Source organism: Pygocentrus nattereri, chromosome 8 (assembly GCF_015220715.1).
Source record: "Pygocentrus nattereri isolate fPygNat1 chromosome 8, fPygNat1.pri, whole genome shotgun sequence".
Classification (NCBI taxonomy): domain Eukaryota; kingdom Metazoa; phylum Chordata; class Actinopteri; order Characiformes; family Serrasalmidae; genus Pygocentrus; species Pygocentrus nattereri.
In genome coordinates this window covers 12,081,740-12,094,193 of record NC_051218.1, presented here as the reverse complement: position 1 = coordinate 12,094,193, position 12,454 = coordinate 12,081,740, and the positions used below count along the sequence as shown (strand labels likewise).

The window sequence follows — 12,454 nt, the reverse complement described above, 5'->3', positions numbered from 1 at the left end:
ACTGTGTCTGCAAGGAAGATAATCATAGAGGATATACATGGTTGGAGATGAGATTAACCGAAATGTTTACTAGCTATGTGAACAGACACTGTGCAAAATAAACTGCTAACTGGTTGCTGCATAATTGTTTTTCATATTTCAAGGCACGCAGCAATTGAATTTCAGCCTGACTAACCAGATACGCATTTAGCTAGTATAAACACATGTGAAGTCAGGATATAATCTAGATACTAGTCACATGGCATGACCAGGTGTAAACAGGGTCAGAAATGGTGGGGTGTTGCCCCAGTAGTTCAAAAAGTGGTTGGCCAAATCCCTGCCTGTCCCTGTTCTTCCAGTGGCCATGATCTGATTGAATGTCAGTCTATTATGCCATTTTCATATTATACCATTTTATTATGTGACATCCTTGTTAGTTAATGAAATTTGAGTTTGTACAGCAAGTTCATCCTCCCTTTTGTCTCCTCTGTTTGAGACAGGGCTACACCGTGTGGGATGTATTTGTGCTTTTATAGAAGGTTTATTCAAATTTTTGGCACAGCACTGCAGTATTTTTCCCACTCTGCTATTTGGTCAAATCCAAACCGCATTATCTGCAATAAAACACTGCTCTGCACACAAAAAATGAAGAGGAAGTGGGGACAGAATAGAACGGGTAATACCCTGAACCCTGTAAGGCCAACACATAAAACCAGACTGCTTAACCACATTTATGATACTTTACCCTAGTGTAATATGACAGCCAGTTTTTGAGAAATGAGCATTTTATTTTAATACAGGAAAGGCGTGCTGAAGTTTACCCCCCCCCCCCCCCCCCCCCCCTTGCCATTTTGACACAATTTGTGCACATGCATGCACACGTGCCTGATATTTCACACATGATGTTCTGTTACTTAGCTGCTGGGTTTGTGTTTGTATGTGGACAGATTGTTATATTGTGGTTGTGATGATTAGCTCAAACTTTATTTACTTAGTTATGAAATGCATAAGTAATATATGCCTGATGAACCCACAAAGATAAATTATCATATGAGTCTCTCTTACAGTAAGGACAAAAGCCTGGAGGCCACTCATTTTTATTAAATTTTATTTGTTTTAAAGATCTTTTTCAAGGCTGCTTATCTTTCCCTTAAAGTGTTTTGGAATAATTGAAAGGTAGTACATGCTTTTTGTTATTTAAAGGGAAATTCCATTTTTTTTTTCTTCAAAATTTCTGCATAATTAAATTATTAAGATATAAATAAAGTTGCTCAGAGTGGTTTGATTTCAAATGCTCCAATCTAGAGAAACTTACTAAAAGATAATTGTTCACAGCAGTTGTGATGGGAACCAGACCAGAAGAGTTTAATGTCTCTAAAAGCACCCTCACAGAGAGTTATTACTCAGAATGGTTATGAATATGTTGACTGATGTCTGAGACATTGTTTTACAATATTTTTAAGAGAAGATTTTGGGCTAAAATATATCTTCAATATTTTATTTATACATATATAATTATTTTGTTACTATTTCACCCTTATCAGCATGATGTACATATAAATCTCAAGACACTTGTAGGTTGACTGGTTATTTCAGATAGAAAATAAAATGTATATTTGCATTTATATTAGACATTGTGACTCCTGGTTCCTAGTACCACCAATGTAAAGAAATCTGAGTAAGCAATTTTCTTTACAATGAACAATTTCACATCTAACAACTCTGAATGACTTAATATTTCAACGATCTAACTATGCAAAATTTTTGAAAAATTGCAGAATTTCCTTTTAATTTTTATTGCTTTCCCTTTCATCAGAATACTTGAATATTATAATGGATTGTGACAGCCCTACATTACGTACTTGCATATGTAACTATAATATTCTAATAGTATATATATTACAGCTGGCTGGAAATATTAAACTCGATGGTTGCTGTTTTGGTACATTCCTGTAAATCAGAATGTGTCTCCAGTCATATTGCAGCAAGAAGTGTCAATGGTCATTTTCTCATTGCTGACCATACCAATAATTGAGCCCCTCTTAGTTTGCCAGATTGTAGTAGAAGTCCTGAAACATGCAGAATATCTCTTGTTTACTGTACACTGTAGCCCAGCAGGAATCCAGCTGCAGCTTCGCTGGTCCAGGCAGCAGCTGACACTCTGCACTTAAAAGGCCATTGTGTTTGATTGCTGCCTGCAGTTAATGTTGACAGCATGCCATGGCTCACCTTCTTGGGTGTTCTTTGTTTTATTAATTTATTACGGTGCTCTTAAACTCTTTGATTTATGATCCTTAGAACATATGAATTGTTCATTAACATCATAGCTCTGCAGCTTAACCTGTCTCGCTGTGTGTTTGCTGGTCACAGTGACTCGTCTCTTTAGATTCGTTTGTTAGATTAGTTTAGATTGAGAAATTTAACATTAGAAATTATTTGTGTAACTATGCAGTGGTGAGAAGTTCACAAATACTGCACTCAAGTAAAAAGAACTTGATGGATTCAGAAATGCAGTTTGGAAGGTATTAAAGGGCCCATATCCAACGTTTTGTATTATATTGTTTTCCTTGAGGTCCGCTGATGATTTATAGCTTTGTAAATGTTTATAATTCATTTTTACTTAATCAACCTGTATTTGTTACTGTGCCTTTAAGATGTGGATTTTTTAAGTTAAGCAATAATGTAACACATCCTATGTAAGTACAAGTATAGTATTTTTCTGCAAATTTTGTATGTTAAACTCCCCACATAAATAGTAATCATGCATTAAAATATGCAGAAATATGTTCTCCTCAGAGGATGTGTTTACGTTAAGTAAAATCAATAAAACGTCATTGGTTCAGAGACGCCTGGTTTTCTGTTTATGTAAACACAACAGAGCTGAGTGGCTGCCCTGTATTGTGCCTCGTTCAAAAAGCATTCCAGGCTGAAACACTATGAATGGGCCGCTGCTGTAGGCTGAGTAGGCTGATATGTGAGCTCACAAAAACTAGGAACTCAAAATGGCATATTTTTGCAGCATAGTTTCTGTATATAGATTTGGGAGTGAAATTGTGACTTTAGCAGTGTTTTCATACTATCAAACTATTTCACAAAAGTGAGGAACATCTTTTCCATGATATGGGCCCTTTAACGTACTGGCACTAAATACACTAAATGTTTTACATACAGCTGCACTAACTCCATTTAACCAGGACTTACTATTCTGTTCTGAGACACAATAATGAAAAAAAAAATCGTCATATTGCTCAACCCTACCTCAGACTCTCCAATTAGATGTGTCAAGCCAAATCAATCATTAGTCATATAGAGGTATTTGCCATTTGGCAGAAAGAATGTCAGCTGTTTTCCCTCAAGCCCAACTTCTCCCTCCCCCTGGAAAGCACTTGTGGCTTTTTACGGTTTAATTTTGTCTCCCTCTTTCACTTTTTTTTGCTTGTTGTCTGCTATATTTGTCTCCTTATGAATTCTCTTACGAATTAGTTTTAATTTGCAGGAGATAGAAATGTTTTTGCACCATCAGTAGGTGTTTGAGGTCATGTTTCATATGCACATTATCTAATGATTAAAAAATGTGATAAGTAAAAACATTTGATGTTCCATTCCACATTGAAACTGTAATCTTCCTGAGCAGTTTAATCCACAATTCTCTCTCTCTCTCTCTCTCTCTCTCTCTCTCTCTCTCTCTTCCTCTTCCTCTTCCTCTTCCTCTTCCACCCCCTCTCCTCACATATGCATATTTACAGTAAATGGAATCATCTTTCTGTCTGCGTGGCTGTGTCCTTGGCGTTTAAGCCAGCTGCATTCTCCTCAGATCAGATGACGCTGCTTCTAATCAAAACCATAATTCCTTCCTTTGCTCCTTTTCTTTTTTTTTTTTTCTTTTTTTTTTTTTTTTACTGCATGGCTTGCTGCCTTCACTCCTGCTGGCTTCCTGTCACTGGGAAACACAGGCTGCTTTGTTTTACAGTGCTCTGTAGGTTTTCTTTATTGTAATGCTTTGAAACTCTTGTGATTATGACTCATTGCGTAGTGAGAGCTATTCATTGTTATTGTGGTATTATGCATCCTATCTACAGTCCACTCTGTCCCTCGTTTCTGTACTGGATGCCATGACCCATCTGTTCTGGTTTATTCTGTTCCCAAAACCAGCACAAACCACAAAGTCATATGGATTGAACTGCTCTGAGTGCTGTTTCATGATCAACTTTCACTTTAAGTGAAGCAGACTTAGTGTCACTACTTGTAGCCTTGAGTTGTGTCTGATGCTGGCATGTCATTAATTAACCCTTTCTTCTCTGGTTTCCTGCAGGCTATGACTTTGCGGCTGTGCTGGAGTGGTTTGCTGAACGAGTGGACCGCATTATCCTGCTCTTCGATGCTCACAAGCTGGATATCTCAGATGAGTTCTCTGAGGTGATCAAGGCCTTGAAAAACCATGAAGACAAGATGCGTGTGGTGCTGAACAAAGCGGACCAGATCAGCACACAGCAGCTGATGAGAGTGTATGGCGCTCTCATGTGGTCATTAGGGAAGATCATTAACACCCCAGAGGTGGTGCGGGTCTACATCGGCTCGTTCTGGGCGCAGCCTCTCCTGGTGACAGACAACAGGAAGCTGTTTGAAGCCGAGGAACAGGATCTCTTCCGAGACATTCAGAGTCTTCCACGGAATGCTGCCCTGAGAAAGCTGAACGATCTGATCAAGAGGGCACGTCTCGCCAAGGTAAAGGGAAAGCGCTATGGGGGATTTTGTAGTAAAGCATGTGTAGCAGTGTAGTAAAGCAGTGTGTAGTAAAGCCTGCTTTGACGATGATGTCATTCTGTACCTTAAGTGTTGACACTGTAATCAGGAAATGGGTTGTCAGTGGTAATTTAGCCTGGTCACTTGACTTGCCGACATTTCTCTCTTCAGGTTCATGCCTACATCATCACCTCACTGAAGAAGGAGATGCCCAGTGTGTTTGGGAAAGATACCAAGAAGAAAGAGCTCATATCTAACCTGGGTGCCATCTATGAGAAAATAGAGAAGGAACACAACATCTCTCCAGGAGACTTCCCCAACCTCAAGAAGATGCAGGTAAGGACACTAAGGATTTCCCCAGAGCCTAAGAAACTCACAGTATGGCAGGACTGCACTTTTTGAGCATGTAGTGGTGTTGCTATAAAATTTGCAACAATAACACATTTGTTAAACAGGGAGGGGGGGCTGGGGGGTGACAGAAGCAGTGTGTGAAAGGTGTAAATGTTAGTTTTGTGAAATGCACGGATAATTAATCTCCCCTTGAATGATACAGATTCCCACAAGAGGGCACTATTAGCAATTGAGTAGCCCTTTTTTCCTGCACCTTTAAGCATGAGGGAACCCATGCCAACATGGCTAACAAAATAGTTTATTACATAAAAGAAGACTCGGCGTTATTTAAATATATGTAATGTTTCATTTAGTCAGTTTATTTTAAGAAACAAAGATAATGTAAAGGCTCATCTCCTGATTCCAGAGATGTCTTTCAAGATTCAAGAGTTTTGTGGGTTTTTTTTTTTTTTTTTTTTTTTTTTTTTTTGGAGGGCTGATTTCTCTTGATGGGCAAACTCTAAAATCTCATAATTTCTGGCTTTAAATATGACATGACAGCCTTAAACCGAACAACTGGGCATTTTGTACATCAGGAGGCCCTTTGTTTACATACGTCTACCGAATGGACTATGCTGACTCATGTTATTTGATACTGTGCACACCATATAGTTAAAATAGCTGATAAAGAATTGCTTATGAGTAATTGACTACAACTTCCATGAGCACTTGGACTCGACAAAATGTTTGAATGTAGATGTACATGTGAATGGACACACAGGTGTATCGCATGCCTGAGACTGTGATCTTTCATACCTTGCCATAGGATTAATTTTATCTAGCATGTGCAACAACATTGTCGCATTGTACAGCACTGTAATATGAGGAACAGCTGAAATGGTAATGTCTTCAGGAGAGATACTTGGGAGATTTCTAGGGTTAGCGTTAATAGTAAAGTTGAATGCTTGTAAAATTCTCCCAATAAATATCTAGGTGAATACACTTATGTCACTATTAGCCAGTGGTAGATTGCAATAAAATTTACGCTGGCCACTCTGGCCACCAAGCCAGTGAGTCTTGTGGGCAAAATTAAGAATTTATGGCCCGAATTATGGAAACATTCGTCACATACATTGGATTTACAGTTAACTACTAAGCGTCAGTGTCAGAAACCAGTCAGGTGTTGCTCTGTGTCCCATGTCTACTCCATTTATATTCCACTAGTCAATCCAGGGAATTACCAGGAAGGGATCTTCTGTACTTGACTGCAAACCCTGATTAGAAATTTTTAACATTCAGTACTGCCCTGAGGGTTTCTTATTGGGATTGCTGGAGATCATTGCGTTACATCAGCACTCATGATGAAAGGTGCTGCTATGCTTTTGAGTATTGCGTTCTCTGAATGAGTCACTCCCAGCAATGAATGAACTTGTAGTATCTGCCTGTCATGGAAACTGACGACATGCTCAGGAAAACATCACATCCTTCTCAAAATCCTACTCCAACCCCACAAGTTCTTTCTTTCACTCGTGTCTCAACTTTATATTTGTTTTTAAGTGATCATTTTCTCTTTCTTTTGTCTTGTCATTACTGACACTGGTAAGCCATATTTTTATTACTCCACCATTGTGGCGGGCTACAATAAATGGTCAGAGTTGTAGAAAGAAGTTGTTCCTTGCTGTCATGTTAACTGTTGTTAATGTTGTTGGCACAAGTTGCCGAATTCTGACAAAATCTGATTTGATAAAATTACTTCTCTGTCTGACCAAGCAGGGTGTGGATCTTGCATGGGAGTGTAAAAAGTAGTCGTTTTGTTACTAATGGTGGATCTTCATCAACCTGTGAAATATCAAGTAGTCTGGTGGTTTGTTAAAAGAGAAAAACAACAAGGAAAGTCTCAAAGCTGAGTGGCCATTTGTGAAATAGTGGGGAGACTGCATTTTTAGTTGCTAAAATGTGAAATATTGTGGCCTGCGATGCCAGACAATGTACACTGTTGACTGCAGCTAGTAGCTTCAAAAGATGACTTGTTGGGCTAGTAATTTTCAGCTGTTGTTGTAGAGTGATGTCGCTAAAAGGCTGGTCAAGTGCTACATTATTCAGTGCAGGCAGATTTTAGATTTGTAGGCATCATGTGTTTTGGCTAAAATAAATGGAGGTTTCTCTTCAGATGAGCTAGTGAGCTAACACTACAGCTAACTGGTACAATGTTGGATGTTGTTAAGGACTCGTCATCTAGATGAGGTCTTTTCTCTTCAGTAGATGAGGTGCCATTATATTAGCTTGTCAGAGAAATATGTTTTCGTTGTTTCTGAACCTTGCTAAGATCTGCTAGTCATTTGTTTAGCCTAGTTAGTAACAACGCTGCCCTGCCTCAATCATGTCCTTAACATTCAGTCTTTGGCACCTCATTAAGGCACTCTGTGTTTTGTAGTATTATGTAATATATACTTGAACTACAGTGTAATGTTCATACTTACGAGTATGAACAAAACAGCCACATTTTACAGCCCTGTTGAAACAAAATCAACTAATTGTTAGTCAGTATATTTTTTTTCCTGACTTCCCATGACAAACATAATGAATAGAAGAAAATTGATTTTAGTTTTAAAATATTGGCATTTCAGGGTGGCAGTCAAGGGATATGAGCATAATAACCTTGCATTACATTATTTAGTTAACCATTTTCTGTTTTTTGCCTTTACAGGAACTCCTGGTTGGTCAAGACTTCAACAAGTTCCCTGCCTTGAAGCCCAAACTGCTAGAGACCGTTGAGGACATGCTGGCCCACGATATCGCCAAGCTCATGACCCTTGTGCGGCAGGAGGAGGCATCCATGCCCAACCAAATGGTGAAAGGTGGTGCTTTTGATGGCACAATGAATGGGCCATTTGGCCACGGCTATGGTGAGGGTGCCGGAGAGGGCATCGATGAGCTGGAGTGGGTGGTGGGCCGTGACAAGCCATCCTATGATGAGATCTTCTATACACTGTCCCCTGTTAATGGCAAGGTGTCTGGCGCTGCTGCCAAGAAGGAGATGCTGAAGTCCAAGCTGCCTAACACAGTGCTCGGCAAGATCTGGACCCTGGCTGACGTGGACAAGGACGGTTTCCTGGATGACGAGGAGTTTGCTCTGGCCAACCATCTGATCAAAGTGAAGCTCGAGGGATACGAGCTTCCTGCTAAACTGCCCACTCACCTTGTGCCACCTTCCAAGCGTGGTCAGGAGCAACAGTGAGTTGCTGTACTGATCTTTCAACTTTACGGCTGTGGCTCTCACCTCAGGCTTCAACTCCACTAGCCATTCCACTTATTTGTTCCGAAAGCAGTCTCACCAGCCCTCCTCATTTCAGCATGCCTTTTTCATTGTTAAAGGTACAATTAGGTGTTTTGAATGGCTGTTCCAGTTGGTGTACATATGACTTACATGTTCCTTGTATGTAGTGACAGTTTTCCTTTTTTTTTATTTTTTCTTTTTTTTAGTTTTATGGCCATTATTCATTGAGAGCTGTTCATTTTTTGCATCCCAAGGTATCTTATTTTGATGGCACGTTGCATATGTTAGTACCTTGATCAGGTTCTAAAGACCTAAAGAATATGTGAGAATGAATATCTGGAATGGCCTTGGAGATCCAGTAACTGTTCTGACAACCTGAGCTCTGAGAAGTGAAACCAAAAAGATCTAATGTGCCAGTGAGAGACTTGTGGGTTTGTATTTAAATGGAAAGACATGCCACTTTCAGTAGAGTTGTCCACAAAAAGACTGCAGAAGGACTTTGGTACTCAAGGCAGAGGATGACTGTTTTGGTTGAGTATTGGAAAAATGTTCGCTGTGTTAGGGGTGACTTATGGAAAAAACAAAATGTGAAATAACCTCTCCATCCACTTTAAAGACTTACCTTGTTCTTCCACTCACTAGCCACTTTGAGCTCTTGTACCTTATAGGTCCACTACCAACTGTAGCACAGCTGTTCTCCGGCACAGTACGTCAAATACTCTCTACCTTGTTCATCATCGGTCCATTTCTGACCACAAGACTATGTACTACATGATGTTTCTCTGTGTGTGGAAACTGGTCATTGTCGAGTTATATAATGCCCAGATTGTGTATCAACAGATGGGCTATAATCCCTAACTGTACCTGGACCTACAAGGAAAGTGTTTCTAATAATGTGGCTGGTGAGTGCATTTGTATATGATATTCCATAATATAATTTTTTTTTTGCAATACTTAATTTATTCTTCTTAAAAATCTGTATTTTTATATCTTAGAAATTTGACAGCTATGAAATTTTCTCTTGATTTCTGTACCTATCTATGATGACAGTCATGCAGATTTCAGTCTTTTCAGAGGTGTTGGGATTTCATATGCTTTAGCTCTTATAATGAATTCTCATAGTACTCTGGAATAAAATAAAAAATTATTAATAAATAAACTATATTCTATTGCTTCTATAAGTTGTTTTTATTTGCTTGACTGAGGTAAATTAAATTTGGAACAACTTTCTGCTTTATTCATGCCACTAATACTAAACATAACAATAGGGGGAATACACACACAACATTCCCGAATCTGTGTTTCTTATTTTCATTTGACCAGAGGTGATCCGACCTGTGTGCAAAAGTAGTTGGCATGTAATATCTAGCCAGGATTGTGCTTTAATATTTGCATACAATGAACAAGTAAAGACAATTCAGTCCTTGCAATTATTAATAGGGCAGTTAATTCTCAATGTGAGTCTAAATCACAATCATAATTGTCAATTAATTTCATGATCATGACAGACCTGTTCATGTGCTGATTCTTTGCCTGCTTTGATTCTCAGTATGTAAAGATTCTTGTGAGGGGACAAGCCTTGAGTCAGGAATGTGTGCAGACATCGCTCTCGCTCTTTCGCTTTCTCTTGCTCTTTCTCTCGCTCTTTCACTCTCTCTTTCACTCTCATTCGCTTTCGCTCTCTCTTTTTCTCTCTGTCTTTCATGCTCTCTTTCTCCCTGTCTTTCATTCTGTCTTTTCTTTCGCTCTTTCTCTTTGTCTTTTGTTCTCTCTCTCTCTCTCTCTCTCTCTCTCTCTCTCTCTCTCTCTCTCTCTCTCTCTCTCTCTCTCTCTCTGTCTTTCTGTCTTTCTTTCTCTCTCCGTCTTTCTTTTGCTCTCTCTCTCTCTCTCTCTCTCTCTCTCTCTCTCTCTCTCTCTCTCTCTCTCTCTCTCTCTCTCTCTCTCTCTGTGTGTGTGTGTGTGTGTGTGTGTGTGTGTGTGTGTGTGTGTGTGTGTGTGTGTGTGTGTGTGTGTGTGTGTGTGTGTCTTTCTTTCGGTCTTGTCGAGGCATGTTGTTTAATACTCGGCTGTGGTCATAAATTCACCTCCAGCACTCGGAGTGTTTGCTGTCTTTGGCAGCAGCTCTGATTGTCATTCTGAGATGGTAGCTTTCCCAGACTCGCTGTGTTGCTTTTTTTTTTTTTTGTTTCTGTTACCGTGAAAGAAGACTCCTGCTGAAATGCAATATACCATTGAGTTCCTCTGTTTTTTTTCCCCTTTTCATTTTCTCTCTGAATGCTTTTTACAAGCTGTCACGTGACCTTTCCCCCCCAGTTTCCTTCTCACATGACCATCTGTAGGTTTTGTCACACCAAGTACCTGCTAGTCACATGTTCTGGTTGTTAGACAACGAGTTCTATTGAATATATCTGATAGATATTTATTTATCTTTATCATATTGTCTGTCTAATATGATCAAGAACACATCAAGAACAAATATTTCCTAATTAATGATTTTTGGCATTTCTTAATTTGCTGCTGCCTCAAACATACTATATATACGAAAGGCAAGTAAATTACATTAATTCCCCGCTTCTTCCCAAATTAATGCTCTATTTCTGACTTAATCAACACCAAATTTGGCCTTGAAGTATCTTAAGTAATGGTAGTGTGTGTTACTCAAATTCAGGCCTGAAGGGTCAAAGCACTGCGTAATTAAACCTCTTCTCTTCTCTAACACAGCCATTTCAGCCATTAGCTAATTATCTTAGTCCTTCGAGGACTAAAAGCAGCGCACTAGAATGTGCAGCACCACATTTTAGAGGAAGAGAGTGCCAGACTGCTTACCCAATCAGATTGAAAGTTTACATACAATATCTTTATGAAAATACCCAACTGTATATGCAAGCAACCTGTCCAGGGTGTATCCTGCCTTCCGCCCGATGACTGCTGGGATAGGCTCCAGCACCCCCCGCGACACTGACGGAGAAGCAGGTTAGGAAATGGATGGATGGATGGATGGATGGATGTGTATATATATGCAAGCATGAGCTGATATTGTTTAAAGGAAATCCACTAGCCCCACAGCAATAGTTAATGGTGCAGATACTTCTGAAGAACTGAATGGAAAGCTAGGTGGAAAAGGTGTTTACGTAGATACACTCTGATCTGAAGATGGTCAATTTGACAATATTGCATTATTGTGATAAATTGCACTTTTCTGAGCATGTTGTGGATATCAGCAGTTAGGACTTAACAGTTAATCATTTTATGAGCTCCATTTCAAAGACTGCAAAATTTTCAAATCACAACACCTGCGATTTTAATTATACTTTACATTATTTAACGTTGTCTTAAGTTTTAAATGGGAAAATTAGACGAATAACAGAGTTAGAGGCAGTTTAGTGCACTACATTCAGTTTTCAAGCCTGAAAAAAATGTGCTTGTCTCCTTACAGAAGAAAAAGCCTGGAGCTTAATTTATAGAAAATAATGACATTTAAATATCAATCAAAATATTAGCCAATAAAAAAAAACGGAAAGATAAATGTTTTCTCAAAATTGTTCTGCTCTAGTGGCTGTAGTTAAAGAACATTAAACGCCTTCATGTTTTATGAGAAAGAGCCTTAAATGGTGCTCTGAAACCAAAAAGCTGTCTAGTTTCTCCCAGCTGACAACTGATAAGGTAGTAATGTAGGGTACATGAATCACTAAATAGAAAACTGTGTTTTTGTCTTTGCGACCCTGCTGGGCTGAGACCTTAGTGACCTAAGGTGAAATTACTGTTTAAAAACACACTTTAAATCACCGGTAAAAATCTAACTAAAACCTCATAAATAGTTTGTGGCGTTTGACTCAATTACAAAGAAAAAAAAATCACAATTTCTTCTGGCTACCATGCAAATCTCCTTTCTGATTGGCTTTTTATTGAAGGGTTTCTTCATAAACTGATGCTTTATTGAGTGTTATTCCCATTTATATTTTAACCAGTGTCCAGTCTCCTCTTTTATAGCGTCTCTGCTTTTAGTAGGGCAGTGTAATAAGTAGCCTAACATCAGGATGCTAGTTTACGGCAGACTGTAACCTCAGTCCTTTCTGCACTCGCAGCGCTTTTGTTGACAGTGATGCATCTTTGTCCCTCATAATC

The 12,454-nt window shown here is 39.0% G+C and overlaps 1 protein-coding gene across 1 annotated transcript in view; it reads left to right on the top strand.

Moving 5' to 3' along the window:
- Window positions 1-9,510, top strand: part of ehd1a (EH-domain containing 1a) — a 14,934-nt gene extending 5,424 nt beyond the window's left edge. Inside the window, exons 3-5 of the mRNA XM_017690132.2 lie at window positions 4,292-4,704; window positions 4,894-5,058; window positions 7,760-9,510. Of these exons, the coding sequence (XP_017545621.1) occupies window positions 4,292-4,704; window positions 4,894-5,058; window positions 7,760-8,290 (1,109 nt within the window). The 3' untranslated portion in view covers window positions 8,291-9,510. The remainder of the gene's footprint in view (window positions 1-4,291; window positions 4,705-4,893; window positions 5,059-7,759) is intronic.
- Window positions 9,511-12,454: the final 2,944 nt, after the last annotated feature.